The sequence below is a fragment of the Pituophis catenifer genome, unplaced genomic scaffold (assembly GCF_029215685.1).
Source record: "Pituophis catenifer annectens isolate HBS135680 unplaced genomic scaffold, rPitCat1.0.hap2 SCAF_1, whole genome shotgun sequence".
NCBI classification, from domain to species: domain Eukaryota; kingdom Metazoa; phylum Chordata; class Lepidosauria; order Squamata; family Colubridae; genus Pituophis; species Pituophis catenifer.
The window spans coordinates 119,022,728-119,044,761 of NW_027256881.1; the positions used below are offsets into that span (position 1 = coordinate 119,022,728).

The window sequence follows — 22,034 nt, forward strand, 5'->3', positions numbered from 1 at the left end:
GAGATAAGAGAGAGATTCAAGGTGGGCTGGACTAGATCTTTTGCGGGCATGAAGGGACTTATGACATGTTTGACCCTTCCCTCGGGCTCAGCCTGGTCATCTACTACAATTATACATTGAACAAAATTTCTTCTAAAGCAATTATTTAAATTCCCTATAAATGGAATGTTATAGAAATCTATTTTTGTTTTCCATTTGTAACCTTTCTTTCTCAACATTACTTCTGTCTCCTTTCCCCTAAATAACTTGAAGTTGCATTTAGCTGCACAGTCTCTTTTAAATGACAGTACCGGGAATTTTATTTCTAGATGGAAATTCACTATTTTTTACAGGCCTAATTTACTAATTTAAAATAAAATGTAATCTTAAAAGAAATAAGATAAATGGTTTATTGCCATTTTCTTAAAGTGTTTGTTACTTCTCATAATGGTTTACTTCTCCTTAAGCCTGCATACACTGCTACTCAATCATTGGTATAGCATTGTCACTATTACTGCATATTTTCAAGAAATCATATATTGCTGTGTTGAATAGATTGCCCTTTTGCTGTAAAACATTAACTTGAGTCCAATATTATTGGATTTTTATTATTTTATTTTTATTAAAGTGGGGTAGAATGAAGCTCTTATTTTATTATAAACTGTGTGTATATGTTGAAGACACCACTAAAATAGTTCTTTTCAATGTGGTACAAATGCATACCTATTTTTTTGACATAAAATGCCTGCATTATAATGTAGCATATCACTTTTCATTTTCTAATTTTTAAAAGATAGTTGCCTCCAGAAATTTGGGGAAGAAGGTTAAAGACAATTTCTAGTCAACAGTTCCAAGATATACTATAAAAAAAGTAGCAATAAAATGTGTGATATTATTTGCTAAAATTTATTTAATCTCAATACTACTCCAGGTTTATTTTTCATCCTTACTGGAAAAAGCTTGTGTGTGTGTGTGTGTGTGTGTGTGTGTGTGTGTGAATATAAACAGATAGCATCAAAATAAAAAGAAAATAGTCTCCAGTCTCCGTCCAGTCTCCAACCTTCGCTTCGTTGCGAAGGTTGTTGAGAGTGTGGTAGCGCGACAGCTTCCTCAGTACTTGGATGAATCGGCTTATCTAGATCCGTTCCAGTCGGGCTTCAGGCCTGGATACAGCACGGAAACGGCATTGGTCGCATTGGTAGATGATCTCTGGAGGGCCCGGGACAGGGGTTGCTCCTCTATCCTGGTCCTATTAGACCTCTCAGCAGCTTTTGATACCATCGACCATGGTATCATGCTGCACCGGTTGGAAGAGTTAGGGGTGGGGGGCACCGTGTTGCGGTGGTTCTCCTCCTTTCTCTCTGATCGGTCGCAGTCTGTGTTGACGGGGGCAGAGGTCGACCCCGAGGCCCCTTGTATGTGGGGTGCCGCAGGGGTCGGTTCTCTCACCCCTTCTGTTCAACATTTATGTGAAGCCGCTGGGTGAGATCATCCATGGTTTTGGGTGAAGTATCATCAGTATGCTGATGATACTCAGCTATACATCTCCACCCCGGACCACCCCAATGATGCCCTTAAAGTGATGTCCCAGTGCCTGGAGGCTGTACGCATCTGGATGGGGAGGAACAGACTCAGGCTCAACCCATCCAAGACCGAGTGGCTGTGGTTTCCGATGTCCCGATATAGTCAATTGGTGCCATCACTGACTATTGAGGATGAGTCATTGCCCCCCACGGAGAGGGTTCGCAACTTAGGCGTCCTCTTGGACTCACGGCTGTCTTTAGAAGAACACTTGATGGCTGTGGCCGGGAGGTCTTTTTATCAGGTTCGCCTGATTCGCCAGTTGCGTCCCTTTCTGGATCGGGACTCGTTAAAAACGGTCACTCATGCCCTCGTCACTTCACGCCTGGACTACTGTAATGCTCTCTACATGGGGCTCCCCTTGAGGAGCACCCGGAGGCTCCAGCTGGTCCAGAATGCGGCCGCGCGGGTAGTTAATTTTTAATTATTGTTGTGTCTTGTGTTTTAAACTGGCTGTACACCGCCCTGAGTCCTTCGGGAGAAGGGCGGTATAGAAATAAAATTATTATTATTATTATTATTATGGGAGCAGCATGGCGCTCCCATGTGGCTCCCCTCCTGCGCGAGCTGCACTGGCTCCCTGTGGTCTTCCGGGTGCGCTTCAAGGTCTTAGTTACCACCTTTAGAGCGCTCCATGGCTTAGGACCGGGGTACTTACGAGACCGCCTTCTGCCACCAATAGCCTCTCACCGCCCAGTATGCTCCCATAGAGAGGGGCTTCTCAGGGTGCCATCAGCCAAACAATGTCGACTGGCGGCCCCCAGGGGGAGAGCCTTTTCTGTGAGGGCACCCACCATCTGGAACGAGCTCCCCCCAGAGATACAGAAGATTCCGGATCTGCGCACTTTCCGCCGTGCCCTCAAAACATTCCTGTTTCAGCAGGCCGGCCTGGCCTAACTTTCCCTTTATATTGCTTTTTGATTTTATTTTAAACTGGGATGTCTTGAATTATCTAGGACCAGAATGTTTAGTATATTTTAATTGGTTTTTTTTATTATTAACGTTTGTATTACATGTATTTTTATCGTTCGCTGTTCACCGCCCTGAGTCCCTTAGGAATAGGGCGGTATATAAATTTAATAAATAAATAAATAAATAAATAAATAAATAATAAACTAGATGAAATATATTTATTAATTTAAATATTTTAACAAGCCTGGATGACTGAGAATCTCCATAAACAAGCACACACTTATGATTCTTCCCCAATAACCGTTTGATTTGTCGTCTTGTGAGACTGATTAATCACTAATTGTTTGTGAGAATAATGGAGAACACCCCAATTAAAATTTCTTATTTACTGTTGATCCTTTATCGACATTTGGGTTACTTAAAAGGTATGGAGAAGTAGCAATAGCACTTAGCAATAGCACTTAGTGCTATTGCTTTACAGCTCTCTCTAAGTAGTTTATAGAGTCAGCCTATTGCCCCCAACAATCTGGGTCCCGATTTTACCGACCTGGGAAGGATGGAAGGCTGAGTCAACCTCGAGCTGGTGAGACTCGAACTGCCAAACTGCTGGCAGCCAGCAATCAGCAGAAGTAGCCTGCAGTACTTCATTCTAACCACTGCACCACTGCGGCTAACATTCTTACGTGACCCTTGGAGTTTTCTGTGGAAACAAATGCAGTACACATTAGTAAATTTTGAATGAAGACATGCTTAAAGTTATTTTAGAAGCAAATAGTTGTGAGTTCATTTCTCTTTTGCATACTTTTGAATTTAGCATATGTTCATGTTAGGCATGCTTACCAAAATAAAGCGCTTACACATTCTGTATTTGGCTGGTTGTCTCAGCATATGGCAGTGCCTGATTGATCTTATCTAGGTACATAAGCTAAGGAGTGTCAAGCTTGATCAGCATTTAAAAGGGAAGAGTCCAGACATGGAGATCTATAGGCTAGACTAGAGAGTTGAAAAGCATACCAGAAGGTGGCAGTGATAAGCCATTTCTGTGTTATTGCTAAGAAAACCACACAAGCCGGTCCATCAAATCTGTAGGAGTTAAGCTTCACTTGGAACAGTTAGTTTGCCTGCTTTCTTTTCTTGCTTTCTTTATTTTCTTTGAATTTCTGATTTATCACAAAAATCACATGACCCATCCCAAGCTAAAGATAATGCATTAATTTTTTAAAAACATGTTTAAAATCAGAAAATAAATAGCATATGAAGCAAAGAAGTTAGCTATTGGGTTTTTTTTTTAGTCAGGTGCAGTTGCTACAGCATGCCAGTATTATTAGAATAATCAAACAGATTGATTTTATACGTTTCATTTATCCTATTACAGAGCTTTTGTTCCACTGGATATTCCTAGCAAGAAAAATTCAACGGAGTGGGAGAAAATACAACTTTTGTTTGAAGAACTTGGAAGTAGCCGTAAGATGTTTTTTTTCTTGTAAATCAGTTGAATAATTTTGTATTTTCTCACTCTAAATTCCATTGGATTGGGGCAACTTGCATTTCAATGTGTGTAAATTAATGAACTGCTAATCATGGGATAATCTGGGTATTATAGAACTATTACATTAGGTGTAGTTTCAGTATTAAAGACCTAGATACCATTTACCTTTTACTATAGGGTAGTAAAAGGTAGTGGTTGCGCGACAGCTTCCCCAGTACCTGGATGAAACGATGTATCTGGATCCGTTCCAGTCAGGTTTCAGGCCTGGGTACAGCATGGAAACGGCATTGGTCGCGTTGGTTGATGATCTCTGGAGGGCTCGGGACAGGGGTTGCTCCTCTGTCCTGGTCCTGTTAGTTTTCTCAGCGGCTTTTGATACCATCGACCATGGTATCATGCTGCACCGGTTAGAAGAGTTGGGGGTGGGAGGCACGTACTACGGTGGTTCTCCTCCTTGCTCTCCGACCGGTCGCAGTCTGTGTTGACAGGGGAGCAGAGGTCGATCCCGAGGCCCCTCATATGTGGGGTGTCACAAGGATCGGTCCTCTCGCCCCTTTTGTTCAACATTTATGTAAAGCCACTGGGCGTGGTTTCGGGGTGAAATACCACCAGTACACTGATGACACCCAGCTGTACATCTCCACCCCGGACCACCCCAACGATGCCCTTGAAGTGATGTCCCGGTGTCTGGAGGCCGTACGGATCTGGATGGGGAGAAACAGGCTCCGGCTCAACCCATCCAAGATCGAGTGGCTGTGGTTTCCGACGTCCCGATATAGTCAGCTGGTGCCATCGCTGACTATTGGAGGCGAATCATTGGCCCCCACGGAAAGGGCTCGCAAGTTGGGCATCCTCCTGGATTCACGGCTGTCTTTAGAAGAGCGCTTGACGGCCGTGACCGAGAGGATTTTTCATCAGGTTCGCCTGATTCGCCAGTTGCGTCCCTTTCTAGATAGGGACTCCCTACACACGGTCACTTATGCCCTCGTCACCTCCCGTCTGGACTATTGTAACGCTCTCTACATGGGGCTCCCCTTGAGGAGCACTCGGAGGCTCCAACTGGCGCAGAGTGCGGTTGCGCGGGTGGTTATGGGAGCGACGTGGCGTTCCCATGTAACACCTCTCCTGCGCGAGCTGCACTGGTCCCGGTGGTCTTCCGGGTGCGCTTCAAGGTTTTGGTTATCATCTTTAGAGCGCTCCATGGCTTAGGACCTGGCTTAGGACCTGGTTATTTACGGGACCGCCTGCTACCACCAACAGCCTCCCACCGACCAGTACACTCCCATAGAGAGGGGCTCCTCTGGGTGCCGTCGGCCAAACAATGTTGACTGGCGGCCCCTAGGGGGAGACTTTCTCTGTGGGGGCACCTATGATATGGAACGAGCTCTCCCCGGAGATACGGAGGATCCCGGATCTGCGCACCTTCCGTCATGCGCTCAAGATTTTCTTATTTCATCAAGTTGGCCTGGCCTAAATCTTTTCCCCTTTTAAATGTAAATTTTAATTTGCTTTTAAATTATTGGGTATTTTAAATTTGTCTCAGCCAAATTATTTAATTTGTTTTTATTCTATTTTAAATTTTTGTATTTATGTGTTTTATTCTGTGGCTGTTCACCGCCCTGAGTCCTTCGGGAGTAGGGCGGTATATAAATCCAATAAAAACAACAAACAAAAACAACAAAAAAAATATGCAAAGAAATTGTGTTTATGGTAGTTGATTCTGAGTCTTTTGAGGAACTAATATAAATAATATTTATTTATTAAATTTATTTATTTATTGAATTTATATTGCCGCCTATTCCCCCATGGCGACTCAAGGCAGCTTACATAATTTAAAACCACATTAAAAAACAATAAAACTAGTAAAAGAATCAAATAAATTAATATAATAAAATCATCCCCCACCTCCCACTCTAGCGACAGCAGATCGCACGAGCCATTTAATGGGCTCCATTGAGGAGTGAAATTCACTTACCTTCGCTATTGATTCGCAAATGTGAACGCTCACTCCTCCGTGCATGCGCAGAGCCTTTTGCACATGTGCAGAGGGTCAAAAATGGGATGTGATGACGTCCGGGCAGGTGGGCGGATGCTCCCGCCTCTGGCACTATTGGTTCGCCTGAGCTGGATACAACCGGCTGAATTTCACCACTGGCTCCATCCCACTCTGGGTTCCCTAGGCCCGCTGGCAGAACCAGGTCTTCAGCACCTTCCAGAAGAATATTAGAATGAGGGGCATTCTAATCTCTGGGGGAGTGATGATCCAGAGAGAGGGAGCCACCACGGAGAAGGCCCTTCTTCTGGATCCCACCAGGTGTATCTCCCTCAGGGATGGGACTTGCAGCATGGAGAGCTCTAATATGGAGAGCTCTAAAGTTTCGTATAAGGAGCTAATTTAAGAATGCCAGTATTAGGCTCTGTTTTATTTTCATTGCTGAATGTATAACATTCGAACAGAGAGAGCTGGAGATATCATGCAATGATCACGGAGCTGGACTAATTAATGTCCTTGATACCCTCAGATTGTATGGTTCATTTAAAGTACCCTATTTTTTTCTTTGAGGTTGTAGTCCTTCCAGGCAGCCTACTCCCAGTGAAGAAACAATGGATATATTTGAGTGATAAAATTTAGAAATCTTATTGGAAAAAGTACAAACACACTCCAGGATTAACAGAAGTGTTGAATATATGGGCCAATGCTCATAGGAGTTTAAGCCAAAAGTATTATTAGTGACATCATTATTTCTTAAGTTAACAGAGTAATAGAGGATTAGTGACCTTCACAGTTTTGTAGCATTCTAACTCAGCATTACCTAGTATAGCCGCAGATCAAGGATGATGGGTTTTGTAGTCCGGCAAGGCCTGGATAGTCACCAGTTCCTCACTGCTTGAATTAAAGGTTTAAATCAATGCCAACATCAATTTTTAACAAAACGTCAGGTGTTGGGGGAGCGGTTGGTAAATGACTACTGAGATTTGATATTCTATTTTGCCTTTAACAATTATTTACACTACCAATTGTTGATACTTCATTGTTCTCTGTAATACTGGATTGCATTCAATTGATTCTGTTTGGTTGTATACATTTTAGTGAACCATTCTATTTTTTTCCTTGCAGATGGTTTAGCTGCCCTCTCCTTCTCCATAAGTTCTTTGACCCTTATTGGAATGGTGGCAACTATTACCTATACGGTGATCAACTTATTTTTGGTCTTATCTCTGTTGAAGGCTGGCTTCATTTTTCAACATTTTGAACTCTGCCCCTTGTTAATTCAGACTCAAATCCAGTGTTGTTGAGGTTAAGGCATAACAAGTGATTTAAGCTGCAACTGTATAATATTTCCCTAAACTTATTTTGCAATTTCTCAATTTTAGGTTAACAAATAAAGTGAGGTTTAATTGGATGATGTAATTTATTCTTTAAAAGAGAAGATCGAGAATAAGAATGATGCATTTTTAGCTCTTTGGATGTTATTCAACTATTTTTCCCATAACATTTACGCTTTCTGGTGTATATCATATTTTTTGGAGTATAAAACACACTCTCCCCCCCTAAAAGAGGGTGAAAATTTGGGTGTGTCTTATACACCGAATGTAGCCCTGCCCACCTGCTGGCCCCCACCCTTTGGCCTCTGTCTCCCAGCAATTTGCCTCCTTGCAGCAAACAGCCGGTTTCAGTTTCAGCTTCAGCACAGCCTAATTAGCACAAGCAGTTGATTGTCGGTTGGATCGGCCTTGACTATCAGCTGTTTCAGGCTGCAGGGATTGCCATTACTTATTGCCGCCTCCACATCCCATTTCCGGCATCCTCTCGCCCATTTTTGGCCTCTGCGCGAATCAGCTGCTTGTGCTAATCAGGCTGTGCTAAAGCTGAAGCTGAAACTGAAATGGACTGTTTGCTGCAAGGAGGCAAATTGCTGGGAGGCAGAGGCAGATTTTTTTTCTTGTGCTAATCAGGCTGTGCTAAAAATGAAACTGAAACAGGCTGTTTGCTGCAAGGAGGCAAATTGCTGGAAGGCAGAGGCAGATTTTTTTTCTTGTTTTCCTCCCCAAAAAAGGTAGGTGTGTCTTATAGTCTGGAGCATCTTATATCCAAAAAATATGGGTACTTTAAGAATCAAAGATAACATTGAAGAGCCATGGATTTCACACTGCTTCTTGACTCCTATTTATTTTTCTTTATTATTTTTATAATAATTCGAGGCAATGAACATACCTAATGCTCCACCCTTCTTCTGTTTTCCCCACAACAACAACAACCCTGTGAGGTGTGTTAAGCTGAGAGAGAGTGACACCGGCCCAAAGTCACCCAGCTAGCTTTCAGACCTGAAGCGGGACTAGAACTGATAGTCACACAGTTTAACCACTAAACCAAATTCTGTCTCAGGGCTCCAATATGTCTTTAGCAGAGTTAAATATTTTTTTCCTTTTAAAACTCTATTCAGGACTTATAACAATGACAGCTTTTAGTATATAAGCAGAAGCTGTGCAACAAAATTTTCTTACCTACTATCAGGGGGCCAAATTTGTTTAGAAAGTCCTTAATCTGTACAGCAGAGTTTAAGGGTGTGGGGAAGGCTCCAGTGGGGCGAGAAAAGCAGTTACATCATCAGGAAGATTATGCTCATTATGCAAAGGACAATATTATTTAAGGACAGGGAATCCACATGACTGATGCATTGTTGAACCAAATTTTAATATGAAAGTAGTTTGCAATGTTTAAATATCAAACAGTTACTTTTAAAGTTTTAGATAGTAAGGCAGTCCTTGATTTACGAAAGTTCACCCAATAACAGTTCAAATTAACAACAGCTTCTACAAAATTCAATTATGACCTGAATTTGTTGCTATTCTCAGGGTCACATGATCGTAATTGGGCACTGCAACTGGCTCACATTTACAACCAGTTGTAGTGTCCCTCAGTCACATGATCACAATTTGTGATGGGTTTTGCTGGTTTCCAGCAAAAAATGGCAAAAAACAAAAAAATGCCATTGTTTAACGTGGATTTGCTCTTATAACCAATGCAAAAAAGGTCATAAAATCAGATCTGGTTATGTAATGATTTACAACCACAATGTCTTATGGCAGAATTTGGTCCCAGATGTGGTCGTAGGTTTAGGACTACCCGTATGGATTTGTCTAAAAGTATTCATAAATATAGTTAATAGTTGTTTTGAAATGATTATATACTACTATTGCATGTTTTCAAAATTTAGTATCCAGGGAGAGAGAAGGATATTAAAATGAATAGTGTAATTGTGATATATTATCCTGACTTCACAGTACAGTCAGAAAATATTTGTTGCCATTCTAAGTCACTGTGTTAAAGAGGAGGATATGGAGTTGGATTGCTGCTTCGATATATCTTAGCATTGAACTTCTCAGCATGTTGGCTAAAATATTTTCCTAGTTTAAAAGCTTTTGCCTTAAGTCCTCATTTAATGATCACAACTGGGACTAACAACTTGGTTATTAAGTGAAGCGATTGCTAAGGGAAGCCCCACCTGTCCTTATGAGCTTAATTCAATTGTCCTTTGCTATATAGGGCTGTAATAAATGCAAGGATAAAGTTACTTTTTCGTCACAGTTGTAACTGCAAACAGTTTCTAAACAAGGCAATCGCTAAAGGAGGACTTTCTGTAATAGGACATAAAAAGATCATATCCTTTGCCCTTATTGTGGGGTGTCCCACACTGTAAATGGGTAGCATAGTTTTATTTCCCTGGGCACCTGGAGTCCTAGTTATTTTCCTTTGGAATTTATTTGATACATTGTTGTTTTTAGAATCAGGAAATATATGTAAACTGCAGGAGAAGAATGGAATGAAAAGATTTATATGTTTATTTAGTTAGCTAGCTGGAACGGCTCTGGCCTTGAGAATGGGAAAGTGATGAGTGAACTGTTAAGAGTGACTTTCAGAAAAGATTATTCAGTCCTGAGAAGATGAAAGCATAAGAAATAAATTTCAAAGTAACCCCATCTTGATTTTGGTTGGTACAAGATAAGGCAGACAAAACCTCGGAGAGGCTTTCAAGATTCTATCTTGCTATAATAAACAGCAGTCTGAGAATCCCCACTGTCTCTGTTTCTTGATCTTGCTTGCCTCAAAGAATTCACAGCATACATATACAAATTAACAGCATGGATATTGTTAAAAGATCAACCATACAAAGGTACAAATAGTGCTCACTTGATGACTGGTCTCTTAACCATTGTTTGAAGTTACGATGGACTTAAAAAAAGCTACTTATGATCAATCTTCAAAGTTACATCTGTTGCACCCACCCACCCATCCCATGATCATGTGATTGCATTTTAGGCGCTTGGCAACTGGTTCGCGTTTTGACCAGCTGCAGTGTCCCGCAGTCACATGACCATGATTTGCTACCTTTTTGTCATTTTCTGGCAGAAAACAGCAAAGAACACACACTGGATATGCGGGATTTGCTTATTGAGCATCTGATTCACTTTATAACATCAGAAAAAAAGATTGTAAAATTGAGTCTGGTCACAGAGTGATCTGCTTAACAACTGCAACTTGCGTCCAAAATTCCTGGCTCAGTTGTGGTCGTAAATCAAGGACTATTTGTAGAATAAGAATGATCATATAAGAAAAGCAAAAAAGAGAGATGCTTGTAATCACTCTGTGCCCAAAAGCCTCCAAAATTTAATAGTTTGAGGGCTTTCCCAAATTAAGTGAGAGCTAATTGCATCTGCAGGAGTATTCCATAAGATCGTCTAATTCAAACTTTCATTTCTCATTGGAAAGGGTGATTTTCATAGCTTCTAAAGTCTAATGGGCTATAATACTGAATACAGTAGAAACAAAGCCTTATTGTTGTTATTATTTATACAGTGCCCAACTCCCAGCAACTTTGGGCAGTTTACACATTATTTAATAATTTTTTCCCATTATTCTTCATGAAAGTTGCTATCATTCTGTTTCAGGACTTGAAAATTACTAAGATTTTAGTTTTATGGGTTATCTTTATTGATAATATAATTGTTTATCCATTTAAAAGCTTAATCCTCTTTCTATTAAGTACTAAAAATATTTGAGATTTGTAACTTTGAGTAAAACCTGTCAGTGCATTTACAAAAAACTGACAAATTAATTCTGACAAAAAAATCTCCAAATTAAATGTAACTTGAGTTTTATTTTATGAAGAGCGGTGGTGGCGCAGTGGTTAGAACGCAGTACTGCAGGCTAACTCACTCCAGGAGTTCAAGGTTCAAGGTTGACTCAGCCTTTCATCCTTCCGAGGTCTGTAAAATGAGGACCCAGATTGTTGGGGGCAATATGCTGACTCTCTAAACTGCTTAGAGAGGGCTGTAAAGAACCATAGAACGGTATATAAGTGCTATTGCTATTCACAAAAGCTGTATCTATTCCATTTATTACCCACTAGTGGATATTTCTAGTAGCAAGCTTATTTCAAGTATGGTGGTGTCTCTTAGGAGCCCTTTTTAGTCGTCTTATTTGTACCTACAAAAGGCAAGGCACAGGCAGAACAAGAGTCAAGGCTGAGTTTTTTTCCAAAGCCAGGGGAGTGTATACCAAAGCAAACAATAAACAGACAATCTCCCCCAGCTTCTGCTTAAGTCAACCCATGCCAGGTGTTCCTTGTGAAGAAGTGCAGGGTCACCTTCTCCTGAGCAGCTTTGCAGATCTCCTTTGAGTTTGCCTCCACTCTACTCTGTGCCCTTAGATTGAATGGGGGAGGTAGCTGTTCTTCATCAGAGAGGATCTGCTGCCTTTCAGTACCACTGCCTATCTGCAGCTGATCTTCCCGCATGTCTGTCTGGTCAACCACCTCCCACAAGGGTCCCGGGACAGCATCATCCTCAGTTCCTGACCTCTCTAAACATTCCAAGGGATATGTGCTATCCTCATCGGATGGTCCCGGTTCCTATTCCTCCTCTTCCAAACCAGGATCCAATGGGGCCATGACACTGGGCTATAGAAATGGACTCTGAGCTGGGGTCCAGAAAACAGTATGGTGGGAATAGAATATCTTCTAAGGAAACATGCTAACTGTGTATTCCAGAGATGCTTTTAAATTACCTCATTCTTATTTCAAATAAATCGAAAGTTTCTGCAAAGCATTGAGTAAATAGTTACACTAGTGGCTCTTCACGGACGCCCTTTAAACACGTTTTGTGGCCATGGATTATGGCCAAGGACTCCCAAGACTTCAGATTTAAATCATAATATTTATTCAAGCCTTCACAGACTACCTGTGATAACATCGTGGACCCCCACAGGTCTGCAGACCCCCAGATTGAGAACCACTAGTTATAGTATTGTGTATTCCAAAATATTTATAAATTGGATTGTGCTTATTTTAAGGGTTTTTTCTGTTAATATACGTTTAAGGTTTGTTTATTTGTTCTAGGTTTAGGTTTTTTTAGTAACTGCTGCAGGCTTCCCTTCCCCAGTTCTGTTTTTCACTAAGGTGGTGTTTTAGATATCCTTTCTTCTTTGTTTCTGGTGTTTTCTTATAATTTAATTATTAGGCTTTCTGGGCATTTGTCACTTAATCCCAGTCACTTCTGCAGTTTCTATCTTTATCTCTAAATAATCACTTCCTGTGTTTTTATTTTAGAAATGTTACCTCATCTCATGTCTATTTTTATTATATTTTATTGGTGCACCGACTGGCTTGCAGAATTGCTGATAGTTCTCTTTCTTCAATGTTTGTTAATTTCATTAAAGGGTTATCGTCTCTTGGTACTTTTGCCTCCAAAAGCTTTCATTGTGTTAATATGATATTGCATCTTCTGTGTGATAGTGCTTTGGCTGTGGAACAAACTCTCTAAAGAGGATTGCCTGACACTCTGATTACGGAGCTTAACTGCCAAATCAAAATTACATTATTTTCTGAGGCTTTTTGTGAATATTGCTGTTGTGTGCTGTGATTGCTGTTTTTAATCTTCTCTTTTTATTTTGAGGGGCAATATTTTTGTACTACAAGAGATACTTTCAATAATAAGTGTTTGTGTGGGAGAGAGAGAGGGAGAGAGGGAGGGAGATCTAAGATACCTTAGAAGGTATTCTTTACTTACAAGAATCATTAGTACTAGAAGATGAAGTTAGATCAGCACTCCAGTTATTACCAAGTTGAAGACTATAGGAACTGATGGAATACCCATTGAAATATGACAAGCAACAGAGAAGAATCACTCAAGGTTCTAACTAAACTATGCCAGCAAATCTGTCTGAAGAATGACATAGTAGCCAACCAATTGGAATAAGTCAATCTACAGACCAGTATCAAAGGAGATGTAATAAAGTGTGCCAACCATTATACAGTATCCTTAATTTCACATGCTAGCAAAATTATGTTTAGGATTATCCAGCACAGTTTAGAGCCCTATATTGAAAATGGATGTCAGGTGCTCAAGCTGTGTTTAGAAAAGGCTAAGGAACATGAGACATTATTCCCAATGCATGCTGGATAATTGAAAAGCCAAAGAATACCAAAAAGTAGTCAATATATGCTTCACCAATTTTAGAAAATTGGTGTGTCGTGGATTGTGTCATGGAATCATAGAGCTGGAAAGGGCCTTATAGGTCTTCTGGTTAAACCCCTGCTCAAAGCAGGAAACCTTATACCATTCTAGACAAATGATTGCCTAATCTTTTCTTGAAAATCTCCAGTGATGGAATACCCACAATTCTGGGAAACAAGCTGATCCATTGATTAAATGTTCTCATTGTCAGCAATTCCTCTTTAGTTCCAGGTTGGAGTTTATACCCATTGCTTCTTGTCATGCTCTCATGGGCAATGGAGAATAAATCAAGCCCTTCTTTCCTGTGAGAGCCCTTCATGTATTGGAAGATGGCTATCATGTTACCCTGAGCCTTTTCTTTGTTAGATTAAATATACATAGTTCCCTTAGCAGTTCATCATGCGATTTAGCCTCCAACCCTTATCATCTTTGTTACTCTTCTCTGCATTTTTTCTAGAGCCTCAGCATCTTTTTTGTATTGTGACCAGAACTGCAGAATAGAATGGTACTATCACTTCCCGTGATCTTGATGTTGTCCCTCTGTTGATGCAACCTAGGACTGCATTAGCCTTTTTGATAGCTGCAGCACACTGTTGACTCATACCTAAGTCATGATCCATTAGGACACCTAAGTCCCTCTGACAGGCACTACTATTGAGCCAAGTACTGCCTATTCTGTACCTGTGGATTTGGTTTTTTTCCTGCCTAAATGCGAGATCTTTCTTATCTCACTGCTGAACTGCACCTTTCTTATCTCACTACTGAACTGCATGGCAACCAATACTCCAAGTTGTCAAGATCATTCTGAATCTTGAGTGTATCTTCCAAAGTGTAAACAGTTCTCCCCAGCTTGGTGTCAAATTTACAAATTTGATGAGTGCCCCTTCAATCCCTTTGGGTCATTTATGAAGATGTTGAAGAGCACTAGGCTCAATGCAGTACCTTGAGCACTACACTCTGAGTATGGTTGGTCAGCCAACTGCAAATCCATCTGGTGGTGGTACTGTCTATCCCACACTGTTCTATCTTACCAAGAAGTAGGCTGTGGTCTACTTTATCAAATGCCTTATTGAAGTATACTATGTCCACAGCACTTGCTTGATCCACTGATTTAGTCACATTCTCAAAGAAGGCAGTAAGATTTATTTGGCATGACTTACTTCTAACAAACCCATGCAAGTTTCTAGTTACCACCTTGTTCATTTCTAAGTGCTCACAAATCCACTGCTTGATTATCTTTTCCAGCATATTCCCAGGTATTGATGTCAAGATGATTTGTCTGTAGTTTCCGCAATCCACTTTCCCCCTTTTTTGAAGATTGGAACCACATCAGCTCTTTTCCAATTCCCTGGCAGTTTCTCTGTGCTCCAGGAGCTCTGAAAGATTTCATTCAGTGGTTCTGAGAGCACATCTACCAGCTCCTTCAGTACCCTGGGATGTAAATCATCCAGTCCCAGAGATTTGAACTCACCCAAAGTTGATCTGAGTTCTGTTACCAATTCCTTGTCTATTTTTGGTCTGCGTTCCTGTTCTGTCTCCCACAGTACTGCTTTTGATAGGTTGAACTATTTTTCCTTTTGATGGGCTGATGACCTTCCTTGGATAGTGAAAACGTGAAGGATAGACTAGCACTCAGTAGAGCATGCATGAAGACCTTGGAAAAGATATTCAGCCCTGATCTATCTGTATCTACAAAGATGAAAAATGTGCAAGCCATGATATTTCCTGTGACACTCTATCTAAGCAAAAGTTGGATTTTAAAGAAGCAAGATAGGAAGTGTATTGATGCTTTCGAACTTTGGTGTTAGAGAAGACTTCTGAGAATACCATAGACAGTCAAGAAAACAGAGCAATGGATCACTAAATAAATCAACCCAGAATTCTTATTCAAGGCATACATGATTAGGCTCAAATAATCTGGCACATTATGTGAAGACTCAGCTCTCTGGAAAAGTCTCTAATTTTGTGGAAGATGGAAAGAAAGAGGAAAAAAAAGACAACCAGCAGCAAAATGAATGGACTCAATTACAGTGATGATGAGTGCACCTTTGGGAGACCTGAAAGAAGAGGTTAGAGATAGTTCATCTTGGACAAAATCTGTACATGTGATTGTTAGGAGTTGAAGATGACTTGATGACATATAATCAATAAAGATGAAGGTCCGAGGATTATTTTCAAACTTTATTATTTCTTTTCAGATTTGGTAACGTGTGCAGTAAGAACCTGGTATTATATTTTTTTACTTTGTTTCCTTGAATCTTAGGTATAGATTAGTTACAGTTGGGTTCACCTGTGTTTATAGGAACTTTGTTGCTATATTCCATCTTTCATTGGTCTTTAAAGAAACAAGCATGCAATCATAATTAGTGCACAGAAATTCGAAAGAATTGTATTATTGTAGACCATTTAATTTTCTCTCTTCTTATTAGGATTATTTATTTTTTTTACATAACCAAGTTGTTACCAGTATTTTGGGTGAATTCTGTATCCTGTACTTTACTCTTCTTCCTGGTAAAGAGAGATGAGTTCAGAAACTGTCTTTATGCTTTGTGAGTATTTGGTACAAAATGATCATAAAAGAATATGACTGAACATTTTGATAGTAGAACTAAAATATTGATTTTGATCTAATTATGATGATCATTTAGAAACGTTGGTTCAGTTAATGCTCTGTTTCATTTTTTTCCAGGCTTATGGTATGTCTGCTTTGCCTCTAAACCTTATAAAAGGCACAAGAAATGCCAGTTACGAACGCTTGGAAAACACTGAAGATATTGAAGATGTTGAGCAAAATATTCAAAGAATTAAAGCAAAGGTTTGCTGCTACTTTGAAACATTAACTTTTAGGACTTTAGTTCCATGCTTTTTCTAAGATCATTTAACTTTCATTATTAGTTTGGACTTTGGACACCTAAAAAATGCAATGTATGTTAAAGTAGAATTTTATTTCATTATTTCAAAATACAATATGTATTCATTCATTTCATTTGCATTCATTCACAATTTTAGTAGCTCAATAAAGTATCTAATTTGCTGATAACTTCAATAACTATTAAAATTTACTACTCTAGTATATATGGTTCTTTGTATTACTAATTTGTATTCTGCTTATTCCACAAGTTTTTGTTTGTTTAAATGAAGTTTGTATTAAAAGAGATAAAACTCTCAGATTTTGGCATATTTATTTATAGTACTTTTAAATTGGAAAGCCCATCCCTTTAGAAACGAGTTCTTAGTTTTTTAAAAGATTTTTTAAAAATAAATGAAATGAAATTAGAACTAATTTTTCACAAGTAATGATTGGAATTAAACAAAAAGATTGTAATACTAATATACAAATGTGCACTTTTTCTTACGATTCTCCTTACTAGTGCAGAGATGGTCGGCCTTTACCAATTCGAGACAGGCAAATGCTGCAACAACTTGAAGACAAACTAAGAAGCCTTCGCAAAAGAGGATGGCGTCTGGAATATGTTGAGAAAAGCTGCTGGACAAAATTCTGTGGTGCCATGAGACCCCTAAAAGTAAAAACCCTCATTTGTATTATAAGAAAACTTTCTGTTTGTACCAAAAGATATTGCTGTCCTACCAATATCTCATAAAATGTTCATGTTATTTTAGACAGACTCGAGTCAGAAGATCAGAATGGTTTTACTGGTTCCACAACCTGAGAGAAAGCAGAACATTGTTTTTGAGGTTTTTTTGTTTTTTAAACTATTGCTTAGACCTCATGCCCAAACATACTTTGAGTGTGATGTGTCAGCAAGCAATATATTTTTCTACTAAAATGAATCATCAAAATGTTTTGAAAGAAAACTGAGTGTAAAAATAAATGGCTATGCCAAGAATGTAATAATGGTTTGAAAATCCTGCTGGGGAGTTCAGCCCCTTAGGTTTAATCCCAGCTACCATATTTCATAAATGTGAATACTGACTGTTCTGTAAAACATAAATGTTTACATAAACAACTGCAAAAGACATTGGATGCTAGCTGGGCATCTGTGAGAAAGCTGGGCTGGAATGCTTTGCCTCACTCTGAACTGCTGCTTCGAAGCAAGAAGGGAGCCTTGTTCCTTCATGCAAATCCATTCATTGAAATGTTTTGCATAGCCCTGATATAATTCTTTAGAAGACAGATCTAGAGATAGCATCTGCTAATTCAAATTTAGGCAACTGTGTCAAATTTGCAAAATTACAAAAAAAAAACACACAAAAAAAACAACCCAACAACACCCAACTCCTCATTTTTGTAAAATATTCACTTTTTTAAATATAAGGAAATAGAATGAAGTTTGGTGAATTATTATAAGCTAAATTAGGATGTTCAATAATTGTAGTATTTTATAATGAAAAAAGGTCATGCAAAAAAGCATATTGTGTGGAGGAATTCTTTTGAGCTGGCTAAATCAGTACATATACAATATATATAGATAATTTTTTGCTATATTTCCATGTGTAATTTTTAAAATATATCATGGTTCAGAACTGTAGCTATAATCGAGATATGGAGAATGGGATAATTATAATACAGTGTCTTAAATGAGAGCATGCATCAGTTCGATTCTTCTCTTGTTTATTGATTTACTTGGAACTATGGCTCCCATTAAATATGCTGGGAGTAGAGTCTCATAGGGTCACATTCTGTGGTGTAGTGCCATAGGGTCACATTCTATTTAGCAAGCGCACAGACTAACTTTGAAATTGGAGAGAGATTTATGGTTTAAGTTACTATTACAATTGGACAAATAATGGATCAATGTAAAATGGGTAGACAGGAGAAATGTGTGAACAGATTTGCAGGATGAACAAATAACCAACAAATTCAATTTAGTGTTAGAAAACCATCAGGGTATGAATGTGGAAAAAGAAAAGATACCAAGAGAATGAGAAACAAAAAGCTAAAGCACTGGGGATTTTACATTTCCATAAAAAGAATTGCATCCAAATGATGCTGAAAATACACCATTACTTCGTAATAGGCATGTTAGATAGCAAAGTTCACTCTCATATTGGGACTAAATTTCCACCAAAAAAGTCTTATCGTGTCATAAAAATAATTTCTTTGTAGTGTAAGATATAAAGATATGATTTCTTTGTAGTGAAAGTTATATGTAGCTTATAAAGATTACTTCGCAATATGTAGATCAAATGTACATCTTTCCAAAACTTGGAAACTTGTTTAGCACTCAATCAAGTATTTGTAAATAACGGTGCAATGATGTACTAATAGCTAACTAGCGGCAATCTTACAGCTCCAACAGGTTTAATGTAAACAAAGTACAGTATTTAAGTAGGCTTTATATTGTTGTGAACAATGAGAATCCTAAAATTGAGTCTACTTTTAAATAAAAAATTCTAAAACTCAAGCAGGATCATAGTACAGAATAATACATTATTCCAAATTATTTAAATTTATATAATTCTCTCTTGCAGCATATACAAACACATTAAGATTCCAGCCTTGCACTGACTTCTGATCTTACTGCTTTAATTATTTAAAGAAGACTTCCTTTTCTAAAAAAATGAACTCAGTTTGCTAGGCAGCAGTTATGTCTAAAATATTTTTTCTCACTTGTGAAAATGGCACCGCATATGAACATGTATTTATGTGCTTTATCTGTTGTCTAAGACTTTATGGACTAGATGGTTTACACATGCTAGAGTAATCAATAAATATACATAAATATGTGCTTTAGTTGTTTTCTCCACTTTTTAGAAAGAGTTAAACCAGGGGTGTCAAACTCAAGGCCTGGGGGCCGGATCCGGCCCATGGGGTGCTTAGATCTGGCCCATGGGACCATCCAACAATCACAATGGACTAGCCCGTGGTGTCTCTGCCAGCAAAAATGGAGCTCGCGAGCCCGTTTTCACTGGCAGAGTGTTCAGGCCACCACAGGCGCCCCCGACATGAGTGACGTCAAACTGGCCATACACACCCTGGCCCCCCAAGGTCAACCACAACCCTGATGCGTCCCTCAATGAAATCAAGTTTGACAGCCCTGATTTAAACATACATTCTCATTTGAGCAGATCTTTCCCTAAATAATGAGCTGTACAAATTAATTTGTCCTATATTTGGACAAAATTCTTTTTCGGAAAATGAATTGAGGAATTCAGGTTAACTTATGCAACTTGATTTCCAACTGCGGTCTTGAATCTCTATAAAGGTAATGTTTCTAGTTTTCTTGTTCTGTTTTGCATGAGCAAATATGTGTTGCAGAATTCAGAGTAGCTTCTGCTGTTATTAGCAGAGGCTTTGGAAATACTGTAGATGCTGCATTTTTAATTATGAGGAAAAATGTCCCGCTAACAAATTTCTCATATTTATCTCATTAACTAATAGCAGAACAAACTATGTATTATTGAGAATGTGCTAAACTGTTTTTCAAACTTACTTGTGTTTTAGGTTGTATGGGGAATATTTTTTATACTTGTGGCCCTGCTGTTCACTATTTCTCTCTTCCTGTCGAAGTAAGTATATAACATGTGCTTTTCATTTTAAAATGTATCTGCTGAAAATCATTCAGGCAGACTTGGGCCAATAATTGATATGAATGTCCTTATTAGGTATTCACCAGAAACCTGTGAGCTTGAAAGTGAACAGAACATGGGCCATTCTCTTGTTTAGCACAGAAGACTGAAAATACCTTTGGATGTTTATTTGAATGTAAATCATCTGTTTGCATAGCAAAAGATGAATTGATTGCAAGGCTGTACTATTCAAATTTAAGCAAACAATTCTTCAGACCTTTCTGCCTGAGCATGTGAATATTGCAGAAAGTAAAGTGGTTGACCAGTGTGCTCAGCATATTTTAATATTCTCTCAAATCCTTATACATTCCAGTAAACACATGAAGAAAAAGCTTAATGTCCTACCTTGGTGCAAGCTTCTTGAAATACTGAAAGTATTTCTTCCAGATAAGATTCTCTCACACTGCTTTAACAAGATTTCATGAGATGAAAGGGATAGGGATACAGAAATCTCAGCAAATAACTATTTTCAATTTAGAACCAATTTATCTCCCAATATATTATGATGGAGACTTTCTTAGTTTCTTTTTAATGGCTTTCTGATGAACTGCTGGGGAAGTAGCTTTCACAGATAATGGAAAAGTATTCAGATAGCTATTTAGAAACCATATCCTTATCGCTCTGTGAACTGATATTTACAATTATTTTGTTGCTTTTACAACAAACACTATATGGCTTAAACACAGGCCTTGATAGAGATAATATAATCACCATTATTTCTTCATTTGTTGTTGAATATTTGTTGTAGCTCCTATTTAAATCATGGGAATGACACATTCTCATTCTGGACTATTCTGTTTTGGTGGTGTTTTGCCAATTTCTGAAACTAAATGCTGTAGACCATAAATGGCTTGAAATACTCTGGGTTGACCCATCCCCTGCTTCATTTAGAGACATTTCAAACTACTAGAAAATTTATTCTGGATATAGCTGAACAACCCTGAAAAGCTATAGCCAGAAAGAGATTATGAATTGACTGGAGAGAGGTTGGAATACTGTGAAATTCTGTGGAACATTCCATTTTCAAATCTGAATCTTTTGCATAAAAGCCATTTAGGTACAAAACGAGCTGAGTGTCTTTGGGGTCACTCACTCTTACCCTTTAGGGAGAAGGCAAGGACAAAATAATCTTGCCAGGAAAACTGCCTGGACTTCTCCATTTAGTTGTCAGGAGTTGACATTGACTTGAAGACATACTTACAAACAAGTTTGTACGTCCCTATTTCATATATATTAATATGAAAGGATGAGATGAAACTTGAGCAACCTAAAACAAAGGAAGAAACAAAGTCTGTATATGTCTCTCCTGGCTCTAGTGTTTTTAGAGGATTATTCCTGAATTATTGGCACTGTGAACATGCATAAATATATGGATTTTGTTTCAACATGTCCATTTTCATTTTTACATTTTTCTTATGTGGATCTTTCTGGAGTTCCTTTTCAAGTCTCTTATATTCATCCTTTAATATTATAAAATACATGGATTTTAAAAAACAGATTTCTGTGACAAAATGTGCAAAAATATATAGGATGTTAGTGGAGGAGTGTGAATTGTAATACATAATATTTTGAGAGTAGAACAGAGGCTATTAAAAAAGGCATATAATACATAGAATTTAAAAATAAAACCCCAGATATATTTCTGGTTTTGCAAAAGGTTTCCATAAAATTCTGCACTCACAGGGAATTCATTTTATTGCCATTACAGCAGATATGTGTAGTAAGTGGTGATGTTTCATTACCCTACTTAGTAACATCATCAATTCAGGAGTTTTGGAGAGAGGATTTTGGTTGGCAGGGAATCGGCACTTTTCCACAACTCCTGTACAATGATATTTCCTAGTGGGGTAATGAAATGTTATTAACAATTCCAAAATCAAGCCTGGAGAACTTCAACAATACAGCAGTTCATAGTAATGTAAACATGAGGATAATTATCAGATTAATGTCTACTTCATGAGTCTCCTGAATTTTCTATAATAAAATGGTACATTTTCTGAATATATAAGTTGGTTAGAAGATACAT

At 38.6% G+C, this 22,034-nt stretch overlaps 1 protein-coding gene across 2 annotated transcripts in view; it reads left to right on the forward strand.

Moving 5' to 3' along the window:
* Window positions 1-22,034, forward strand: part of LMBRD1 (LMBR1 domain containing 1) — a 66,329-nt gene that overhangs the window by 17,674 nt on the left and 26,621 nt on the right. For both annotated transcript variants that reach the window (XM_070954658.1, XM_070954668.1), the window contains 5 exons: window positions 3,848-3,936; window positions 7,080-7,153; window positions 16,167-16,292; window positions 16,849-17,001; window positions 19,884-19,948. In XM_070954658.1, coding sequence (XP_070810759.1) covers window positions 3,848-3,936; window positions 7,080-7,153; window positions 16,167-16,292; window positions 16,849-17,001; window positions 19,884-19,948 — 507 coding nt within the window. The remainder of the gene's footprint in view (window positions 1-3,847; window positions 3,937-7,079; window positions 7,154-16,166; window positions 16,293-16,848; window positions 17,002-19,883; window positions 19,949-22,034) is intronic.